This window comes from Neopelma chrysocephalum, unplaced genomic scaffold, assembly GCF_003984885.1.
Source record: "Neopelma chrysocephalum unplaced genomic scaffold, ASM398488v2 Primary Assembly neopelma1_347, whole genome shotgun sequence".
NCBI lineage: Eukaryota > Metazoa > Chordata > Aves > Passeriformes > Pipridae > Neopelma > Neopelma chrysocephalum.
Window position 1 is genome coordinate 1,274,864 of NW_020898011.1, and position 22,985 is coordinate 1,297,848.

General features: G+C 41.0%; 1 protein-coding gene across 3 annotated transcripts in view; it reads right to left on the bottom strand.

Moving 5' to 3' along the window:
* Positions 1-1,185: 1,185 nt before the first annotated feature.
* Positions 1,186-22,985, bottom strand: part of ZRANB1 (zinc finger RANBP2-type containing 1) — a 42,035-nt gene continuing 20,235 nt past the window's right edge. For all 3 annotated transcript variants that reach the window (XM_027705729.1, XM_027705730.1, XM_027705731.1), the window contains 8 exons: positions 19,830-20,017; positions 18,153-18,306; positions 15,709-15,780; positions 14,677-14,875; positions 11,003-11,123; positions 10,020-10,149; positions 5,367-5,596; positions 1,186-4,066 (listed from right to left, as the gene is read on the bottom strand). In XM_027705729.1, coding sequence (XP_027561530.1) covers positions 3,848-4,066; positions 5,367-5,596; positions 10,020-10,149; positions 11,003-11,123; positions 14,677-14,875; positions 15,709-15,780; positions 18,153-18,306; positions 19,830-20,017 — 1,313 coding nt within the window. In that variant the 3' untranslated portion in view covers positions 1,186-3,847. The remainder of the gene's footprint in view (positions 4,067-5,366; positions 5,597-10,019; positions 10,150-11,002; positions 11,124-14,676; positions 14,876-15,708; positions 15,781-18,152; positions 18,307-19,829; positions 20,018-22,985) is intronic.

Genomic DNA, 22,985 nt, shown 5'->3' on the forward strand with positions numbered 1-22,985 from the left:
TTATCCATGACCTCCATGAGAAACCAAGATAAAACAGGTCAGGTAGAGGGAGGTATTTGGGAAGCACTGAAATGACCATCAAAACCAAGAGGAAAACAATGAATTGATGTTAAGGTTTAGAGTTGTTTTAAAAATAAATGAGCTGTGGTACTTTATTTTCAATAAGAGCCACATCCCAGGTGGTGCCTGTACTTCCCTGCACCACAGGAATTCGTGTGCCAGGAGTGGACTCTGCAAAGGGACAGCGAGAGGCTGAGCTCAGAAAATGCTGGAATTTTCATCCAACACCCAGACTTCCCTCTCAACCAAAACCAAGGATGAAAGTGCTACGAGCTCAAGAGGAGCAGAGATTAAGTGATCCCAAGGGTTACAAGTGCCTGCAGCAAGAACACCGGGAAAATGCACAGAAATCAGATCCATGGAACTGGAAAGGGAAGAGTATTGTCACAATTGGGATATGCCAAAGCACCAGGAAACTGCAACTCTCCAAAGGAAAATTATTGGGCAGAGAAAAGGGAGATAAACAGTTACTGCTGAAGATTTGTGCTGTTGCTTTGCTGTTAACCTGCTCACAGGGAAGGGAGACTCTCCTGGGAGAATCCCCTCCTTCTCCAGGGAGAACTCTATGGATGTCAGAGCAGTGTAAAACAAGCAGCTTGAAGGTGTCAAACACTAAAACCTAAAAAAAAAAAAATGGGGGGATAAAGGAAGTTACTGTATGGGGGGAGGGGGTGAAGGGGAAAGCAGAAATTAAACAAGGGTCTCCAAACACACACAAACTGACGTGGTTAATGGAGGATAAACAACTGGGAGTATTTGCCATAAGCCATGCAGCAGAACTTTGGAAGAATCCAGAATTACTAAATTTTAATATATTAAAAACAAAAGAAATACAGGGATTTTCACTGAGGAATTCATAAATAAAACCAGAAAAAAAAAAAACCAAAACCCCAACCAGCTGTAAAGGAGGTAGCAAGGAGAAGCCAAGTTCTGTGCTAGGAAAGCGTGTGCTGCTGCTGAGAGCCTTAGTATGAGGAAAGTAACACTGAGAAACCCAATATTTTATGTATGTACTTGGCTGAGAGAGCAGAACTTGCCAACAAGCTGCAGGGGAGCGTTTGCAGATTGACCTCAGTGTCTGTAAACTTTGAAGTGTGTGATTGGAGGAGCCACTGACACACTGACTGCGGTGCGAGCACAAGCAGGGGGTTGCAGCTCTTTTAATCTACAGGTACATGAGGTTTGGATTACTTTGATTCTGGAAAAAAAAAAAAAAACACTTCACCAGTTCCCAAACGGCCTGTGAAGCACGTGAACCTGAACATAGCATTGTACAGCACATCAGAACAAACAATAATGATCAAGGAAGCCAAGGGCTTCAAAGTACCAGGACCGTCCTCTCAGGCCAGGACTTGATAAATATCGGTGCATGCGTTTGAGGAACAGCTGAACTGACTGAACAGGGAATTCCACTGGATGTGGGGAAGTGCTGGGGGACAGGGATCATCAGGCCACAGCCCATGGACAGCAACAGGAGAGGAGGGCAGGAGTGCTCGGCCAGTTTGGCTCAAGGTAGATTTTTCACATTGGTTATTCTCCCCCTGTGACATGGAAGCTCCACTTCCCTAAATGGAACAGCACTGCCAAAAGCAGGGAGGGGGAGGTGAAAACAGCACAGCATCCTCAGAGCAGCCCACAGAGTCAGGAGCTTATCCTTTTGTCCATTATATGGTGGGCTGCACAGGGCAGCTGGTCCTGAGCAGGCTGGGATCTGAATTTAGAGGAGCTGGTCTTCTAAAGCTGGCATGCATGCTCAGTCCTGAATTAGGACATCCATGGCCACACCACAACACAAACCATGTCACCACAGGATGCAGACCAGCTCAGGGCACGGAAATCCTCATCCCAGCTTGCCCTGCATTCAGCTCCCCTGACACAAAAGCTTTATGGCCTCAGCTAGACAAGGTATAAAAGGATTTCACTGCAAGGTAAGAAAAAGGACCCAAAAAAAAATCCCCATTTAGAAAGGAAACTTGAACCATATGCTCGTGAAGAACCTCTGTCGTATCATCATTTTGCCACGTGAGTTCAGGTCACCCACACGGTCATGGCAGAGAAGCATCCCTTCACCTGGAAATTTGGGCATGCACCAACCAGAGATCTAATGGCCAAAAAAAGGTGAAGACATAATAAACCTCAGTGGAATCTGGGACGGGATAATTGCTAAGTTAATACAGTACTTCATTATTTCTATACTTTCGGTGTCGTCACCAAGTTTCTGTAGGAGTTGTGCACGTTTCAACACCATCTAAGCAGCATTTGGAAGAAAAAGCAGCAAGTTCCTCAGGGTTTCCATAGCTCTGAAATACATAAAAATATGTGCTATGGGGCTTCTTTCCAAATTCTAATTAAAACAATTTCATCTACTGCAAAATTTCTTATTCAACCACCACACCATCAAAAGTGCTTTTCAAGACAACCTGAATTGCACTGTATATGTAGAAACTGGCATTAACCTTTAGTGTTTCAGTGAGATTTTTAGATAAACTTTATCCATTACAGGTTACATGGCTAAAGTTATCAAATATAATAAAATTTCTACTGGAGAATATACTCTGAACTTACAATCTTAGGAACTTACATAAGTTTAAGTATGGCCACATCAATCAACATGCAAGAAATTCCCAGGTTTACATACTGAGAAATATATAACAGTAATTTTAAACAATTTGAGCATAGATTCTTCTTTTTAATTAGAACTGCCAAGTGGATTCTCACTAGATTTAGTGACCAAGGAGGAACCCTTTAAAAAGGTGTTTTTTCATTTGCAGCAATGTTTGAGTGATCAAAGAATAAATGATAAAATGGTATACATAACTTGTATCACAGCAAGATGGGAGTTCTGACGAAGAAATTCTCAACTGTGTTTGAGTTCTCAGATTTCACACAGTTTTGTTTAGTGTATCCTCACTGGAATAAAATCCCTACCTTTTAGGTCACTTCTCTGAATAAATATTCTTACCTACACTGAAAGGAATCTACTAACTATTAGAAGAAAAAAAAATAAAAGCAAAAAAAAGAAAAAAAAAACCCAAAAGCTTTTTCAGGAAACAAATCATTTCACTCAATGAAAAATTTAGCTTCTCTTCCAGTTTGTTCCGTAGAGTTTAGATTTTATTATATGGGCACAGCAATAACTAAAATATTAGTAAAATAATGAAGGTACTTTTGTTTATGACTTTCTCTGGGTATTTTGTGCAAACAAAAAAAAAAAAAAACAAAAACAAAACAAAGAAAAAAAAACCTCTCACAATCTGACCTGGGCACTAGTGAGATTTCACAGAAAAGGGCCTTTCAGGGAAATGTGTCAGAGTATCTAAAAGGTGATGGAGAAGACCAAGTCCTACTGTAAAAGAATCTCAGAGGGAGGAGACATCCAGCTAACGTGTGCTTTCAGAAGTGCCCTTAGTTGAAAAATTTCTCTGCAATAATTAAGATGCTGGTATACGTTTCCTATTACACAACCTCTTACACAACCACATGCGGTACATTTATAGACAGATTTACAGTCAGTCAGAAAGAAAAATGGGGTTGGTTTTGTTTTTTTCCCGTCTTGATAATAAAATTAGCTGTTTTTTGTTTCTTTTTCGTGTTTTTATACAAACTGGAGTCCAGCCCATTTCGCTCTCTCCAGGCAGCAGGATGAGCTTCTATCCTCTCCCCGTGCTGTCAGAGAATCCTTCCCCAGCATGTATCCCCCAGACCCGGGTGGTTCCGCACCCCACTGCCACAGCACAACTGCGGGTCAGACACTCTGCGCGGCTCATTTTCACTTTATTCATCACCATCATTCGTCGTCGTCATCCTCGTCTTCCTCGCCGTCGGACAGGGACGTGCAGGGCCGGATCTGCCGGTAGCGGTCGAGCCACTTCTCCACCATCTGTGTGACCAGCGGGTGGTTGCGCCGGCGGGAGCTTTTCTGCATGGCCACCAGGACCCCCCCTTCCGTCACGCAGCAGTCCAGCCACTCCCGGAGCAGCTTCTCCTGCTGCTCCTCATTGCCGATCTGGAGGGGGGGAGAGAGGAAACACCCAGGATGAGCCTTCACACACCACCAGCACTTTCAGGAAGCCCCCCTGTGATATTCCAAAATCCCGCTCAAAGGACACCGCTGCACCCCCGCCTCTCCAAAAGCCAAACTGATGCCCACAGCCAAAGTTTGAAGGCTCTGGAAGTACTCTCCAGCTGTTCTTCCCTTCCCAATTTTTCACATCTGTATTTCCAATTCAGCCTTCCTATATTTCAGTTATTTGTGAGCAGCAGGTTAGTTATTGTAGGCACCATATATAAGGAGAGTAAGGCACAGAATCACAGAATCAACTAGGTTGGAAAAGACCTCTGAGATCATCGAGTCCAACCCATGACCCAACACCACCTTGTCACCCAGACCATGGCACTGAGTGCCACATTCATTCTCTTCTTAAACACCTCCAGGGATGGTGACTCCCCCACCTCCCTGGGCAGCCCCTTCCAATGCCCAATCACTGTCTCTGTGAAGAACTTCTTCCTGATGTCCAACCCCCGCCTGGTTACAACCTCGTTTCCTAAAAGAGTCTTCTGGCTTTACAAAGACATTTTTAGGAGTCTTAAAAATTGCTTGACATGAAACATTTCCTCTTTTGTGGCATGCTGAAGAAACACCTCTCTCTAGACTTAACGTCCATTTTTTCTCCTGTATATACAGGATGCCCACTTTTTGCAATTACTTCAGGTGTTCCCACCCTCCCTTCCCCCACGAACAGCCTTAAGTGGTTCTGTCTTTACCACAGTTATTAAAGAAAAATCAAGTTGAGTTTCATTAGATTAAAAGGTAGAATGTGCTGTAACTATGGGCCAATATTTGTACTGCATTCTTTGGGGGAAAAAAAAAAACAACAAAAGGCAGATTTCAGTCTTGCATTAGTGACAGAATCCTTATTTCTGGGTCCTGTTCTACATGTGCTTATATTTGACACTCTCGGGTACATGGTGGGATTTTGGAGGGGTCATGTACAGAGGCAGGAGTTGGACTCAAGGATCCTTGTGGGTCCCTTCCAACTCAGGATATTCTGTGATTCTATTCTAATGTCCTGTGATTCACAACAGACAAATGAAGTTACAGAGCTACAAATCAGTGTGAAATTTGTGGGAAAATACCTTTCAGAATCACCTCAAATGACAGGGAAGGGAGCAGTAGTAATTAAACAGAACAGCACACTCCCTGTAATTCTTTGAGCAGCAGAAACACAGCTGTAAGTGCCAAGGCTACAGAGCTTCAACAAGGAGCTGTGACAAAGGGGACCAGCCACACACAGGTTCCTTCTTACCTCTTGAGCAGAAAGGAAGTGAATGTGCAATAGTTTCCTCTCGCTGTCCACCAAGGGTAGAAAAGTAACAGTAACATCATCGTCAGTGTTCAAGTTAGCACCAGCCCCTCGATTGCCATAGCCATCGTTCTCCATGGCAACCAGGGCGGAGAAATGGCCCCTCGTGTAGCCCAGAGCTATAGGACTTTTCCAACAAAAACTCTGTTCCCATAACAAAGGCAAATACACACCTGTGGGAAATTGAAACAGAGGGTAAGACTCGGAATTAGTGTTCCACAAGGAAGGATTTTGATACAAACCTTTTGGCTTTGGCTAAACAGTAACAGCAGCACATCACAAGTATTTAAAACATACGGTTTGGTCTACACTGACACAGGTCACAGTTTTCAGTACAGCTAATTATTATTAGTTAACATAAGTCAGGTATCTTTGCAACTCTACAAGTTTAGACATAAAAGCTATTACAATCACAACCAACACCACACTACTCTACCCCTAAAATCTACAGTCTGTAGTGCAGTGATGAACAAAACCAAGATTAAAAAAGCAGTCTTATGTTTGGTAACTCTTCTTAAAATAAAAAAACACGTGAAGAGGAAAAAAAAAATCAGATTCTGGATCACAGAAATAAAATCTACAGTCAGATGTCTATTTTTACCAGATCAAAAACTCCACCATCTGCTCACCAAAGTTATTATTAAGAGAACTTACTGCACTGAATGTTATTCAGTACCAATGTAACCCATCCCAGAGAGAATGGGACTGCTCATACACAGTAGTCAGAGATTAAATTAACCCACATCAATTATTCATATCTAGCCTCAATAGAGGAAAACAACCCCAAAAACCCACCAAAAAGCTGATACTATTTTGCTCAGCTACAGTAAACTCCTGATGTCACAGATTTTGAAGGAACTGCACTTTTTCTCCCCAATCATTTTTAGCAGTAAATACAGCAATTTGCTCGAGGTCTCAAAATAAAGCTGGAACCCCTTTCTTCCAGGAACATAAATAATTCCTGGTGTGCACTGCTGCAAGACAACTTCAGCAAAAGCACAGCTCACCTTGTGACAGGTTAAAAATAGCCCCACATAAACTCAAGTGCACATGTAGCATAGCAACCCCTCCTAGTACAGCTGCTGCAGCAAAACAAGGCACTTCTCCTCCAACATCCATGGAGAGGGAATGCTAAAACGGGAATCTGAGGCAGGGGGTGGGTTTGGAAGTTTTAGTTAAGTTTAGAACTCACCTTTTTTGCTGCAGTAAAAATTAGTGGGGGTTACCAGTAAATAATTGTCCCTTTCCCCCCCGTTTTTGAATTAGCAATCAAGAGCTACCTGAATGTCTTTCCATTTCTTTCAGATTAAGATTCACACAAGTTTTTACACCTTGATTTAAGGACAAATCCTTTTAATACCTTCTTAGCACTCTCTTCCTCCTGTCCCCATTATTAAATCTCACTCTAATGCAACAGCTAAAGGTGCAGAACAAGGGATAAGCGTTACCCATAAAGTTTCAAGCCTTTCCATTTAGGGAAGGAACCAAACACGTGGTCAAAATTCAAAGTTACGTTGAAAATAACATACTCACAGTCAAAAGTAAGGGAAACAGTCCCTCAATTCCTGGGAATTAGTTCCTCATGCACACCTAGCACGGCTATGTGACCTTTCAGGACCGAAATTCATCTGTTTGCCTCAACATAATCCCCTACACTAAAATTCAGCAACTTTTTGGAATGTTTTTTTTCACCATTGTTTTGTCTTATTAAAAATACCCCACCAATCATTTCCCCACGACAGAAGGCTGTGCTACACTTTCCATTCCTCCTCAACATTATGTGATGAGCTCCACAAGAAAGGAATTTCAAGCATTACCAGGGAGAATATCTAGTGCTTTCAAGAGTTATAAAAGTCACTCTGATATAAAGTGAGAAGGTTGTGTAACAACAGTTGACATGAGCACAAGGCATGGAAAATAAAGAGTAGGGGCTAACACCTATCCTGGGAGCCACCCACATAGGATTTAGTTTCTCCAACCTGATCTGATGATCACTCAGTCACCTCTTTTCCTGATCAATTTTAAAAGCTGTATATTCATGCCACTAAATACATGCAGCCAGACCAGGAGCACACTTAGGGCTGAGCTGTAAATGAATCTTTTACTGTCAAAGCCTTAATATTTAAAGAAGCATTAACAGTCAATTGCAACCTGGGAAACAAGGAGATTGTCACTTATGGGATTCACAGCAGTTACAGCAAGAGTGACAAGTTGAAACAAGGAATCCTTGGAGAAAAAATTCCTATCAGGGAGAGTATTTTGGGGATGGTAAGAAGGTTGTAATACCTTCCCAGGAGCTACGAACTGAACCATGATGTTAAGCAAGTATTAAAAAAAATCCAATTCCCCATTTCTATTATAACCTACAATCATGGAATTGTTTGGGTTGGAAGGGACCTTAAAGACCATCTCGTTCCACCCCCTGCCATGGGCAGGGAAACCTTCCACTAGACCAGGTTGCTCCCAGCCCCGTCCAACACTTGAACCCTTCCAGGGAGGGCGCATCAATCACTTCTGCACCACCATCTTTCTTTCCTCTTTCTTTTTTTGGTGGATGTGATGTTAAACACAGGCAGGGAGCTACCCAGCAAGGCAGGGACACCCCAGTGATCCCCACAACTCCCCCACAAACCCAGAGCAGTCCTGTACCATTTCCAGGAGATTCCTCTTGGCAGCCGATGCTGCTCTGAGTCTGACGGCTGTTGGGTCTCAGCTGTGCTGACTTTTAATTAGCACACATGAACCACAAAAATGTGGCTGGACAGGGGTAGAAGTAATTCCAGGTAATCTGACACAGGACTCCCAAGTTCACCTGTTCACAGTCCTGTGTGTTTCCATGTATGGAAAACAAATCAACTCACAAATATCTGGCTGCCTAAATTCCTGGAAACCCCTCTCTAGTAAAAGGTAGTCCCAGACACCCAGATACTTTCTGGTTCACAGAGCAAGAAAACAATTTCAGCACATTTAGGCTGTGTAACACTTGTCTGCCTCAATGCCCAATCTTGGAAATAAAAATATTTACAAACCACAGAGCCTTGGAGTCAAAATGTCAGATCTATGTGACATGAAAAACTGTTCTTTCCCAGCCTTCCATCATCTCAAATAAAAGATAACATGTAACTACAAAGACCTCCAAACTTTTAGACTCTTCAAAAAAGTATTTCATTTCCCTACATAAAGTTGTGTTACTGCCCCAAACAGAAGCAAAACAGCTCCTCAGGTTTCCTAAACACTCTAAAGAGTTACAGATTAACACTAACTCCACAGCTTGGGGGTTTCTACACATTATGGGTTTGCCTCCTTCCAAAGTTATCATATTTTTTTTTAATCACAAAAAGAGATGCTTTGGGAAGTCCTCCACTAAGTTATAAATAAATAGTGGGTCATCATCAAGCAGATATACTCGAGCCCAGGAAGATGAACCGTGGGCAAAACAAATGCCCAACCCCCTGTAACACACAGAGTTCTTTCCACATGGGTTTTGTTTACTGTTGAGCCTGTGCAGATGCTCCCAATCCCCTCTGAAGTTTTATTCTTGGAATAATAAAATTTTTTAGGCATGTAGTAGAGAGGAAAGTTGCCCTAACACAGATTTGGCTGCAAAACAGAAAACACATCTTTAGAAATTTCCAGATGTATGTCTAAGCAAAGCTGGACTGAGTCAGCTGAACATCTTATTTATCTTAAGGACAGTCAGGCTGTTTGCCCAGAAGACAAGGAGGAGAAAAAGTCAGATTAGGAAGAGGAAAAAGTCAGAAAGAACCTGATCAAGCTATGGAAAATTGTAGTACTAATGAGAAATAGGTCAGTATTTACATCACACTTGCTGTAAAGTGTGAATTACTGAAGCAATGATAAACTTTTAAAACTTCCTTTAAAGCACATCATGGAATTCACTTTTGCAGAAAGTGAGATTTACATTATTGGTTGACCAATATTTTATAAGTGTAACTAAGTTACCTAACCTTATACCTCACACAGTAACAGCTGGTAGAGCATTTATGAACAGAATTCCTCCCTTTTGGCCTCTACATTCAAGTTGCCACTTGTTTTATTTTAAATCAACTAAAATGAAAAGCTCAGCTGTATCATCTCCCCACTACTTTAATCTCTCTTCCTGTCTCTGAATGCCCTTGCCCCTTGCTCTAGGGGTGGCTACTTGTCACTGCTCTTAAGGGTTGCTCCAGAAATGCCCTCCCAGGCATTCCTGCCTCCTCCAGGAAATGCTAAATTCTGCAGTTTCTAAAATGAATATTTACAGCCACATTTCAAATTCCATTTGTTAAACCTCTTGTGTCTTGCAGAAGTACAAACCCTTTGATAAATTTTCACAATCAGAATATTTCATATAAATTGCAGACTACAGGTATGTTGAGTGGAGCTCAGAATACATTTTTACTGTGGTCACAGGCACCACGCCCACTATAAAATAAAAAACCACAAGTTTCGAGGGGATTGTTTTCTTCCTTTTAATAGCAAATGAAAATTCACCCAGAACAGAATTCCATCCTCTCCCAGATAGTAACTTAATGTCACTCTCCCTTTAAGTGCTGAACCTTTTTTAAAACTGAATTTGAAAAACTAAAGGCTTACCTTGAAAGCGGGTATATCCTAATGTTTCTCCTCGAAAACTCTTGTAATATTTTACTCCATAAACTATAATTGGTCTTCTAAGAATATGTGCAAGTACAAAAATGTGTGTCTGCTCCAAACTTGCTCCAGGCTGAACCAAACACAAAGAAAGACATCACTTGAAACAAAACTTATCATTCCATACTTGGAAATTTGAAAAACAGTCTCCAAATTGAGATAGAAAGTGTTTTTAGGAGTGATACAGCTTGGACAGGAAAAACAAAGACTGGTAGACTTTTGGAAATAAGCAAAAACACTTCAGCTTGCACAAGAACTTAGTATGTCAGTAATAATTCTTTGTCCTGTTGCCCAGATGCAATCCAACTTACTTCATTCCCCAGTCAGAAATGAAACTCTACATAATATTTAGTCTAAAAATAATTCACTCATCTGGGGGCAGGTTAAGGCCAATACCTTTTGATGATAGGAAAAGGGCACATCCAAAACAAAGCTCAAGAAATTAGCATCAAAATCATGTTTATACTTTAAAAGAGGAGCTAAAAATATTCCTACAGCTGGAAGCTTATAGGAATGTAAATCTCATTTTGGAGGGGAGTTATAAAATAACAGCTTGCTGAAGTTTCAGAAGTGTAAGATGACAGATTTGTAGGTGTGTTTTGGGAGGTAAAAGTGCTGCAGGAGCTGGAGGAGGACATTAGGCAGACGGTTGTGTATTAGTTTATTCCACAGACTTCACTCTGACACCACAAGACTTTTTTTTGTATTGCTTAAGAGCAAGCTCAAAAATTATAATTTGAAATGAATCTTTGCATATTGGCAGAAGAGTTTACCCAGTAATACTTGGAGATCGCTGCCTTAAGAGCAATGTTTTCCTTCATATATTAATATTTTTAATTCCCGAAAAACACCTATATTTCATGAAATTGCTTTTCAGAAATTAAAATATCCCTTCTGTCAGTCCTCTTTTACTGGAGTTTTCTTACCTGGCTGGCAAGGGAGAGTATGAATGCCCAATCCTCCTGCCACTGCTCCTCCCTCAAGGAGAAATGTAAACCAAAGCTTTGGGAATACCACGATTCCCACTCTTTCCAGCGTGTGTAGAACCTACAATGTTAAGACAGAGAGAAAGAGTGGTAAAGGCAAAACTATTTACTCAACCACCATAATCCTGACAGCAATATTTAGCCCTTGTAATCCTTTATCCCGAGTCCGAGAAGGGGGAAGAAAGAGAGCATAGGTCAAGAAAACTGGTTTTATTTTTAATCTTTGGGAGACTCCATTTGGAAATCCTCATTTAGGAAATCACTTGGCATTGCAATGCCTGCAGCCAAACATGATCCAAGTTCCTACCAGGCTCCTGGATAGTCTGATACTTCTTGGAATAGTTTGTTCTTAAAGTCTTATTGGTGCTGATGTACAGGGGACATAATTAAGACATTCCACTTCATAAAGGAGGAGTTGCTCATTCTTCTCACACAGAAAATATAGGTATTCTCTATTTTTAACCATACCACAAGCCAATTAACTACAAAGTAATCCTGTATCAATTTCAAATAGACCATGGTTAAAATGCAGAATCTGTTTTCTACCAGTTTTTGGAGCAAAGGTTATGGTAATTTCACATTATATGGAGTTACAAAGCAGTGTGGATAAGAATCAAACGTAGAAAGTGGGATTAATATGATTTACACTGAAAGTTTTAAGTCACAGTATTTCTATTTTTTTGTTTGGTAGTTAAGTCACAATATTTTATCCTTCTTAATCATCTGCAGTGAAAAATGACCCACACATTAAAAAGCAGATGTTGGCTTTCTCAAACTTTAAACTCAGTCCCATCACAGTACTATGGCAAAGCCACAACCTCACATTAGGGACAGAGGTTTAGGGAAGAGTGCTAAGCCAACTTTTAAACAATGGCCTTTACTGTGAAGACAAAGAAACCATTCTGAAGTTCAGCTTATTAAAAAAGTCATTGAAATGAACTCATTTAATTAAAATCTGAGAAAATTAACAGACAGTGAGTGTGTGTGGATCAAACCTCCCCTATGCCTTCAGTGAAGCTGTGACCATCCTAAAACCTTGGTGTGTAGAACAGTCACCAGCCAGGCTTTCCTGAGTCCAGCTAAAACCTTTACATGGCTTAAAATTCCTATCAGTAATATATTTGTAAGATATTTGGATATCAGTAAGATATTTGGATAGGTCTGTGCTAATTCACAGGAATATATCTACAAGGAATCTTCTGGATCTACATTCCCGTTTCTATCCAAATGCACCAACTGCTTCCATCTCTGCAGCTGATAAGGTATTCTGTGTTTCCTCCCAGAAATCTCTAACAGAGCACTTTGTGCTGAATGAATTAATTGCCAGGGTCCCTGAAAGAAATTAAATCTGATTTTGAGGGAAAGAAAACAAAACAAAAAACCAAATAAAAAACCAAAACACACATATGAACAACAAACAAACATACAAAAAAAATCCCAAACAAAACCCACTCCCACCACAGTGAGAGAGAAACCCCAGAAAATAGAAGGGAAAAAAGAAAAAAACAGAAGGGGGAAAAAAAGAAAAAAAACAAATTACTCCCTAAAAGATTGACTGTGAAAGTGTTTTCCTGAAGAAGTTTCTTCCCTGAGCTAGTCAGACATAGACAACACTTTGAACTCATTTCAACAAACTTTTCAGGTTAACAGAAGAGAACTAAATGCATCCATTAAAATAAAAATCTGAAAGCCAACTTAGGGCATGTGCCCACTCTCCAACAAAAGCTAATGGTGGAGTACAAAAAGGGACACATCAGAACACACTTTTGTGTTGACTAAAAGTGTAGTTACTTAAAGGTGAGTGGAAAAGATTCCACAGGCCAGAGCCTCTGGGAACTTCACTACTGAGCTGCTTCTGAGTACCAGACACAAGAGTGTCTCTGGTAAATAGATTCTTCTTTGTTCAGCATCTAAACAAACATAACAAAACGAGGCCAAATGAGTTACATGAGTGTTCTGTGTCTGACTATAAAAATACCCATTTTAAAGTGTCTTTGTGAAGGCTTTGAAGAATAATTCCACTAGATAAAAGTTTAAGCAGGGATTGCATTTAAGAGCCTATTCCTTCAGCAACTCTCATTAAAGCCAGTGATGACTTTACTTCCTATTTGTACCTCCACACACAGAATCTATACAGCAAGTATAGGATGCACAGGATAATCAATTTACAACAGAATTTGGCTGAGACACTTGTTCTAAAGACCTGTTCCTATAAAGGAACACGACCTGTTCTTTAAAGATTTGTTCCTTAAAGTCAAAAGACTTGTTCCTATTAAGGAACACGTGAATCAGTTTAAAAATATGCTTCTAATAAGGATGAAGATTAAGTAAATTCAGAGTAAAATGCAAATTCTGTCTAGAACATAAACTAAAAAGCTTAGCAAGATTTAGCAGCCCCTAAATAATGAGTGTTATGTCAGATACAGCAGTAAGTCAGCCACAGTTAGCACCAACTGTGAGAGATCTGGTTCGAAGCTCAGTAGTTTGCAGCACGTTTCTGGATACCATGCCTGGTTTTGTTACCATAAAGAACAAAACCTGATGTATCATAAATTTCTGTTCTGGCCTCAGGGGAACTGTTTGCGATGCCAGGGACATTCCTGCATGGTCGAGATGCAGAGTCCACTATAAACAACTCTAAAGCAGTGACAGATCCTTTCAGAGGCAGGTTCTTGGGAGAATTGCTACTGAAGCACGACTTTACTGAATCCAGCTCTGGATGCTAATTTGGGGAGTTTTCTCCAAACAGCAGCTGGGGACAGTGATCACAAAAGCTACTTATAGGTACCACTAAAATTAACCTTTGTTGTTGACTTCCTGTACAGCACATAGAGGAAGGGCCAAGCTCTTTCTCTGGCACGTGCTGACAGTTTGTCTTGTCTTTGACTACAAGAACATAAAAGAAATGACTGCCTGTGACTGGGACTATCAGTCTCTATCAGCTCTTCCCTCAGTCCATGACACACCACCGGGTGTCCAAGTGGAAGGATTTTCCCTCTAGGAGAGGCAAACTACATCAGACTAAAGAAGGCTGCCAGGGTAAAATAAACCAACAAAAGTTGTTTTACAGAATGATAAATGAAATTTTATGGCCAAGTGACAGCCCTAGTTAAATTTTCAACACTGTGTGCTTTACTGCCACAATTTTAGCAGACAGAACAGGGACAAAAAGAACAATCCCAAATCAAGCTGTAACTAAGCAGATGGAATGAAAATACTGCAAAGTTTACAAGGAATAAAAGGCTATCTTCTACTAACAATCTTCTGCAAAGCTCCCACCAAGCAGCCAGGCATGGCATGTGCATGATTTACATTGCAAGTACACAGAAATTCCAGCTGTAATAACTGTGGTCAGCGCACTCCTGACAGTATAAAATATTTTATTGCTCTAAATGCCACTTGCTGACTATCACATACCATCACCGAGTTCAGAATGTCCCAGTTCCCAGTGCTCTTATTTAAGATACGAGATCTGGAGTAGAACTGGACTCCCAGTGACTTGACGTCTTTGAGGTACAAAAGGGAACCGGAATCGGGGAGCGGCGGTTGTGCTGCTTTTTAAAAAATGGGAAAAAAGATGGAAAAAAAAAAAAGCTGCCATCAAACCAACTCACCAGTGGGAGCAGTCGTGCAAACTGTCGTGCAGAGCCTTGCGCAGCACAGAGTCCTTGTCATAGATGCCCCAGGTGGCCTGGAGCACCGAGTCGAGCAGGCAATCCCCGGCAGTGCGATTCCAAAGTGCGTATAACCGGCTGTCCAAGCGCGTGCCCAGCTCCAGGGACCAGTTAATGATGGGAGACTCCTCTTCCAGCTCTGCAACACGACAGTCAGCTCTTAAAACCTTTAACTGGATGTCCCGGAGTATACCAACAGCACAGTAATGGCATAGACTCAGTAATTTATCCATTTGCATGAATAAAACTCAGGTTTCCTTCACACTACAATAAACAGGTGAACTACGCTGGATGAAGAGAAATAGTGTCAAGAAAAAAACCCAAACCAGACCACAGCCTTACACAAATCACCACATCATCTGGCTGAGGATTGTTATTGAAATGGAAAGATTTGTTCAGTTTTCTTTAAAAAGCTTGTGACTTAACACTGAATTTTACATTTTTTTAAAGCTCTACAAAGATACACTACAAACATGATTTCTACAGACTCCATTCTCCCTCTGCCTCATAAATAGACTGGAAATGTTAAATTTAAATTACTTTCACATGGGCATGCAGTGACAGGAAAAGGGGGAATGGCTTCCCACTGGCAGAGGGCAGGGTTAGATGGGATACTGGGAAGAAATTCTTCCCTGTGAGGGTGGGGAGGCCCTGGCACAGGTTGCCCAGAGAAGCTGTGGCTGCCCCATCCCTGAAGTGTCCAAGGCCAGGTTGGATAGGGCTTGGAGCAACCTGGGATAGTGGAATGTTTCCCTGTCCATGGATGAGATGATCTTTAAGGTCTCTTTCAACAAACCATTCTGTGATTCTATGAATTCCAGGGTGAAGATTAATTTGAAAGCATCTAACCTATATTTAAAACACATTGATGGATAAAGTCACATATACACACAGATGTACTTTATTTTTAATAACAGAAACATTCCCTAATGAAAAGCAAGGAGAGATTCCAGTCATTCTTGGCGCGTTTACCTTTCTGAACATCTCTGTCAAGTACTTCATCAAATAACTTCTCCTGGACTGTAGGTGGTAAGTCTTCAATATCTGGAAAAACAGAAAGCAAACAGCAGAGTCACTTGATGTTACTGTAAAAGAGACACAACACCGGCTGCTGCTCAGGAGAACTTACACAACTCACACAACAGCTTTCCCCCTATCAGCCCTGACATCTCCTCTGAGAAGCTGCTGCTCCTTTCAGATCTGTCATTTCTGACCGAAGGTTTCCCAGAGCTGCTGAGGCAGGTTTTCATCTCAGCCTCCCTGTCATACCTTTGATGCAGAAAGGATCATCCCAGCACACGTAGGGTAAGAATGGATTTCTCTGAAGAGGAAGACTACAATCACTTTGACGTGAGAAATTAAAGAAAAGAGTTACTTCTATTTTCAACCCTTACTGTATTTAGCACAGCTTCAATCCTAAGCAATAGCTTTCCACTCATCTGAATGGCTTCAGTCTATCCCAGGTACAGTTTGCCAAGAGACTTGTTCTTGTCCAGAACATCCACCTCCTTAGTCATTTCATGCAGACTTCAATCAAATAGTTCAGAGAACCCCAATGGTCTGCAGGTCACAGTTTGCAAGCCAGAAAACAAGAAGTGGGAAAACTACTGAGCTATGACATGGAAAATGCCAGTACTGACAACTCTTACAAGAGCTTTACAGGCACAATCTGCAACTATGGATCTACTTCTTAAAAAACAACAGGGGGAAAAAAGGGGTAAAAAATTGTATAATAGGCAAAACTCTCTTGTGACTTCTGTATCCTTTAAAACAAACACTGTCACACACTCTAAAACTCAAACATATGCTACATCATAAAGATTTGCTCCTGGCCTGAGTAAGGATAAGCAGTAAAGGGGTGGCAGGCAGAGCAGCAACTAAAGAAACTTTGCTGGCTTCAGCATAATCATGCAACTGAAATACATGAAAGTTAAGAAAGTAAATAAAACAGTCAAACAGGAACATCTAGCATCCCTTCAGGCACTCTAGGGGATAAGGACTGGGACCTAAGTGGTACGTCAAGGGCATGAAGATCTCTCAATTGCAGTGTGGTATTTGCCAGTCCTGCTCAGATGTCCAATACCCCAGGGCTTCTGAAAGTCCACATTTAGGCACATGAGTTGCTACCAAAGCACATTATTGTTTGGTGCAGGCAGGGTGATTTGGGGTGGTCTTTTTTTTTTGTATGATTGATTGGGGCTTTTTAAACTAAAACTGCCTTACAGTGGACAACAATCCATTTAAAAGCTTTGCACTTTAACATCCATGCACTGGCTTTTTGGGAGGATCTGCTCTGTTTATCTGAAAGGTCAAGTGGAAACCAGCTCCTAAACTTGTGTGATTTATCCCTCCCCCCTTGGAAGTGCTGTCTTGAGCCCAACTGCTGACCACAGAAGATCTTCAGTTGAAAAAGTGTGATGAAGGTGGAAATACACTGACAGTCCTGATGTACAAAAGATTTTTTACATTCTTATTCCTTAATTATTTAATGGCTATTACACATGTCAAAAAGCTGCACAGAGCTTTAAGATGGGTCTCTCGAAAATACTGAGCAAATTCCTAAGTTCTGGCAAGAACAATATTTCTCATGTTTTACAAAATCATTCTGTTGCCCCTTTTCCTTCTCTCTCCTAAACTGTAATGAAAGTTTAGTCTCCAGACACTTAATACACACACCATCTTCCTCTCACAGGTGACTCAGAGAGTATAGCTGAATACAGCACCTCAAACAGGTAGTTGGTACACAAGTGGTAAATACTATCCAGACTTTTTGAAGAGGAGATGAAGTAACACTCAACCTAGGAGGTTCCAAATACAATCCTTAAAATGCTTTATAAAAAAGACAAACAAATCTGCTGATTAGCAGTTTCCACCTGCACGTTTTCTTACTGCTGGTAGCATTTCTATTAAAGGAAACAGCTACTGAAGATTAAAAGTTTTCTAAAAGCTTTTTGTTAATACACAAACATTCTCTTGAGTGTAGAATATCTCAAAAGTATTCAAAAAGTAGTACTGCTACAACCAAGTACAAATACAAAGAATAGCTCTGGGCCTCAAGAGAAAGGACTGAAAGCTAAAATAGCTATGGGAAAAGTTGTATTAGGGACCAGAAATGTCTGGGCTCCAATCTTCACTTTAAAGACAGCCTTTCCTCAGAATACACGGCTTTCTTTCCATTTCCTCATGTCTAAATAGGACAACAGATGCTCAGTTCACAGGAACAATGTATGGATTGAAGTGTGCAAATACCGAATAAGCAAATTCAACCACTAAATCTGACCTAAGCTATTAAAACTTAGTGAATAAAACACACACTCCCCACCACCAAAAAGTCAGAATATACATCCAGAACGAGCAATTCTCAACCAGGTGACAAAGCAGTAACATCCCACCAGGAAGAGGAATTTTGTAAGTACCTGCAGGTAACGTAAACGTCACGAGGTCAGTCAGAAAATAGCAAGCAAAGTCTCCCTTTCGCTGATGAAGAGATGCAGCAATTTCACGGCGGATTTGTTCCGTCACCTCTGGACACACCATGGCAGGAATGCACTTGGCTGCATGTTGGGATACCTGTAAAGCAACACAGTTACTGCACTCAGGATTATCTCCAGGTAAATATGAAGACTTTGCACCAGCAGACAGTGTTTGGTCAGCAAGGAATGCAAGAGAAGTATAAACATTGGTATCCTGAAGGATTAAAAGTTTAGTGGTTCTTAATGAAATGTCTCGTTTGTCATGTAGCTGATAACATAAAGCTGGTTAAAAACATCTTTAAATCAAAGAAGTGAATTAAGAGGTGACCTTCCAGAGCTCATAATAACATAAATCTCAAATCTCATGCATGAGCCCTGTCTACATTTAACAAAGAACTTCACCACCACAGCAGAAGAGAGTTTCCTACAAAGAATCTTCCCAAAAACTATCAAGTTAAGACAGTTACATTTCTCCAGATTCTAGTTACCACTAGCAGCAGAAACTCATTCAATGATACAGGGCAAGTGATACAGAGATGCTACCAGATGCATATTAAAAAACCACCTCTAAGACCCCCATTTTCACTCGTTCATATCCTAGCAAAGGGAAGTATCCCTGGGGCTCAAAGTCTACTAAGCGTTCTCACAAACGGTATTTTGAGTCAGTATGTCTAGGCACTGAAACAAAACCAAACAGAAAAATCTGTAAGACAGTGTTTCAGCAAATTAATTTGGTTTTAAACATATAACTCCATCCATACAGAGTTATGTAAGCAGCACAAAACCACTGATATTAGCTGTATATAAATATACACTCAAGGCTTTAGCTACATTTGTCTTGCTTCATCTGCTCTTTTTAATTACTCAGTGCTGAGCATTCCATCATCTTTAAGTGGGCACGCTACTTTTCTCAGTAACATCAGCTTTCAGAACTGCATTAAGCATCAGGAAAAGAGGCAGAATAAAAATCTGGCTATGATCAGGTGAGGAACCAAAAGTCTGAGTTGAAGAAAACAGACCATAAAAGATAATTATTTAGAGGCCAACTAAGAGGGCAAAGATGGAGGAGGGCAGAGATCACTGTGAGGTGGATTGTACAAAAATTCACAAAGAGCAAGACCACAGGGAGGAACCAAACTGCCTATGAAACAGGCAAAGAATGGGAAAAAATGCAAAAAAATGCAGCAATTTTGCAAAGCAAGAAATTTGCCTTTCTCTGGAAGAGAAGGTCCCATGAAAACCAGGAAAGGGAGACCAGGTAGACTTACTCATTAACAAACTCAGAAAAACTACACTGTCATTGATGTCAATGTTTTGCTTTCCCAGCATTTCCTCTCCCCCACCCAGAGCTCAGGAAGCCTCACAATAGCTCACTTCCACTGCCAATAAGGTCAGAACCTGTGCCAAGATTGCTCATTAATGAGCACAGTGAACATCCTCAACACCACCACAACACACAGCCTTCAAGTAAACTCGTTTCTTAAGGAGAAATCCAAGCCCCAGAGCAGTAACTTGTGTATTTTAACAGTATCACAAATAAAAGCTACATGTCACTGGCTGCACACAAAGGTGGAGTTACAAAGTGCCTGTTCCAGGTGTTCAGGGGCCGAAGGGACTCACCTCTGTGAGGAGGATGGCCAGCATGTCCTGCCTCTGGAAGCGGATGGCCAGGTGGACCAGCGTGTATCCCACGTCGAAGGCAGACGGGCGGTTCAGCAGCCGCACCTCATCCGCCGAGAGCTGCCGGGCAATATCCCCCCCTGAGGACTTGTAGGCTTCCACAGCAGCTAAATCACCTTCCACAACTCCTGAGGGCACACAAAACAAAACACAATTCGTTTTAGCTGGTGACTGAGCCAATCTGCATCAAGCTACCTCATTTAACACGTTTTACCTCTACCTGTTCTGTTACAGGCGAACATCAACTGTGTACCAAGAAACTTGCCACTTTTTATTTAATTTAAGCAGACAGCTACAAAATATTTATACTCACCTCATCTCCTAGATTATTTCTATTATTCTTACTAGCTGGAAGATATAGCAAATCAAAAGCCAGCCCAGAAGTGGTGCTGATAACCCAGGATGAAACACAAGCAATAATATACTCACTAGCATTTACTCTGAGCAGCAGTACTGAGGGAAAGTCATTCCTTCACAGCACAAGAGATTAGTTTGATTACTTTATCTTCCATTTTATTTTAAAAACAAACTACTGGATTTAATAAACAGACCTGTTAACAGTTTTCTGGAATAAAAGTCTTGTTTTTTTCCAAATATGGTTTAAAACAGTGCTGAAAGAGGGTACAGAGCACAAGCTTTTCAGCTCATCATCTCTGCCACTAATAGAACTTACAGTTATCACTCAGGGTAGTCTACTAAAACTGAATTAAAGAGATATTAAACACACTGTGTGTACTTTCTAAATAAAGATGGGACACACACACACACAAAGAATGACCCTAATGTCTTCTAGAGTCCCTGGGAATCTCTGGCTTCCGTACCATGCTTGGTATCAAGACCACTCATGCTGAATGTTGGAGCAGCTCAAGAACAGCATAGTAAGAGCACAGTTGGCAAAGGAGAAAACCCTCTCCCCCGTTTCCTCCAGCTAAACCTCCCTCCCAGCTCCAAACAGTTAGCAGCTGAGTGCAGGTCATAAGGCTGGAAATTGAGACCCAAGTCTTCCTTCACCATATTTGCCCACCAAGACTCAAAAATTGATCAGAAGGGAAGGAGTTGTCTCAGTCAGGGGACTCACTCTCAACTCAGGACTAAAAAAGAGATCAAAAAACAAACAAAAAACCCCACAAAACAAACAAACAGAACACAAAAACCCCAAACCAGCAAAACCCAAAACCAACAAACTGAAGTACCTACTACCAGAGAAGCACACAAACTGCTGGATTGCTGGTTAATCCAGGATTTAGAAAATCATTCTTAGCTCAGCCAAAAAAGTCTATCATTTTGAATGCTGAGATTATAAAGCTTTCAGAAGAAACGTGGGGGGAGGGAAATGGATTTTCAGTGCAAGGCATTTCTCTATGAAGTTATTAGCTGTGCTCAGAAAGGCTCAGATAAAAAGGTAGATTGTTCATTCAACAGTGGTCTAAAGCAGAGAAGTTCCTGAATAACAATTCAACTGCAAATTTCAGTCATACAAGATCTGCCCATTCACCAAGGACCCCAAAGTCCAAACAGGCCAGGGCAGAAGGAAAACAATACAATTTCTTAGTTTTCTTATGCATGTTTCTGTCTCCTGTAAGGAAGACATTCCTGTCCCACTCCAGCACTACTGTGTCATCCTGTAAGTGCCTGCCCCTGTATTCCCCCCAGATGAGTTATGTCTGTCCTATTTTAGTTCTTGTTCTCCAAGAGTTAGAAGTGCCAAGTGGAACTTTATTAGAACTTTATTTCCATGCAATCGCATTTTTTCCACCGATAAAGCAATTCCATGGCTGTTGCAATGTTTCATTCCAACCAAATGCTGCAAACTGGCTTTTTGTGTGTGTGCAGATATGTATGTGTACACAGACAACAAAGGGACCTGCCCTCTTAAAACAAGTTATACTACAGCTCTGGCAAACCCAGGAATGCACAGGGAAGGAAGAATCTTGAAAGAAGAACAGATTCTCTGCTGTCCTGTGATACTCTTAATCTTTTTTAATTGTATTAATTTAGGAAAGACATCTTGTTAAAGACTAATAGCCACTTCAAACCCTTTCGTATTTTAACCACTTCTGTTGACACAGGAGAGATTCCTGTGACCACATCTGCATCTTCCACCACACCACTCAATAAAACACACCAAAGACCACCCAAGACTCGTAGGTGGCCACTCTAAGAATCTAAATATCCCCAACTGATTTAAAAATTCAAACAAATATCCCCCAAATGATCTTTTAATGACCCAAATCATAACAGTTCCAGCCAGCAGGCCAAGTACACACTACACTGTAGGACCTGCTACTACAGCCTTAAGTCAGTGCCTGAGAAATTCATAATTGTAATTATTCTTCCAGTCTTCCACCCTCAGCTGCTTATTATCATCCCACTCTTGATCAAATCTCAGCAACAACTGAGGTCTAAGGCTGATGCAGAGGTGGTCATGTGAGGTTTGGCTCTGTCAAGCACCAACTACTATGAGCTGCAACAAGGATCCAAATCAGAGCCGTGTGCTCTGTGCAGCACTGCCAGTTCTCGAAGTTTATTCCCACGTCTTGCAATATTTGACATTCCTAAAAACCTCATGTTGTCCTAGAATTAATTACTAAAATTGTTATACAAGCTGTGAGTTTAAAAGTAAATTTCTAAACTCTGCCAATGAAGTTTAAGCTAAAGATCAATTATTACATCCAAACTGTGTATGTTTTCTAGGCCTTATTTAAAAAAAGGAGATAATAAATGTATGGTGCTGATGTCTGGTACTTCCCTGCACTGAAACACTGACCCAAGCACCCAGAGCATCACTGCTGCAGGGCTGATATTCTGTGGGCATTACAAACCTCTCTGGACCCTCTGAGCCACAGCAAAAAAATTCAACATTTCTCTTCATGTGTTCCACCAAATATCTATTTCATTTGTAGCCACTTCAAAAGAACAGGGAAAATTCCTGACAGCTGATCAGTGCCACCCTGCTTGGAGTGCCAGTCCCTACAATCCAAGGCTGCACTGAACACAAAATACACCAATAACAGGCAGATTGTCAGAAATCTGAACTAGAAAACACAAATATTGCCCCAAAACTACGGAGTAAACTTGCATACATAAAATACTCCT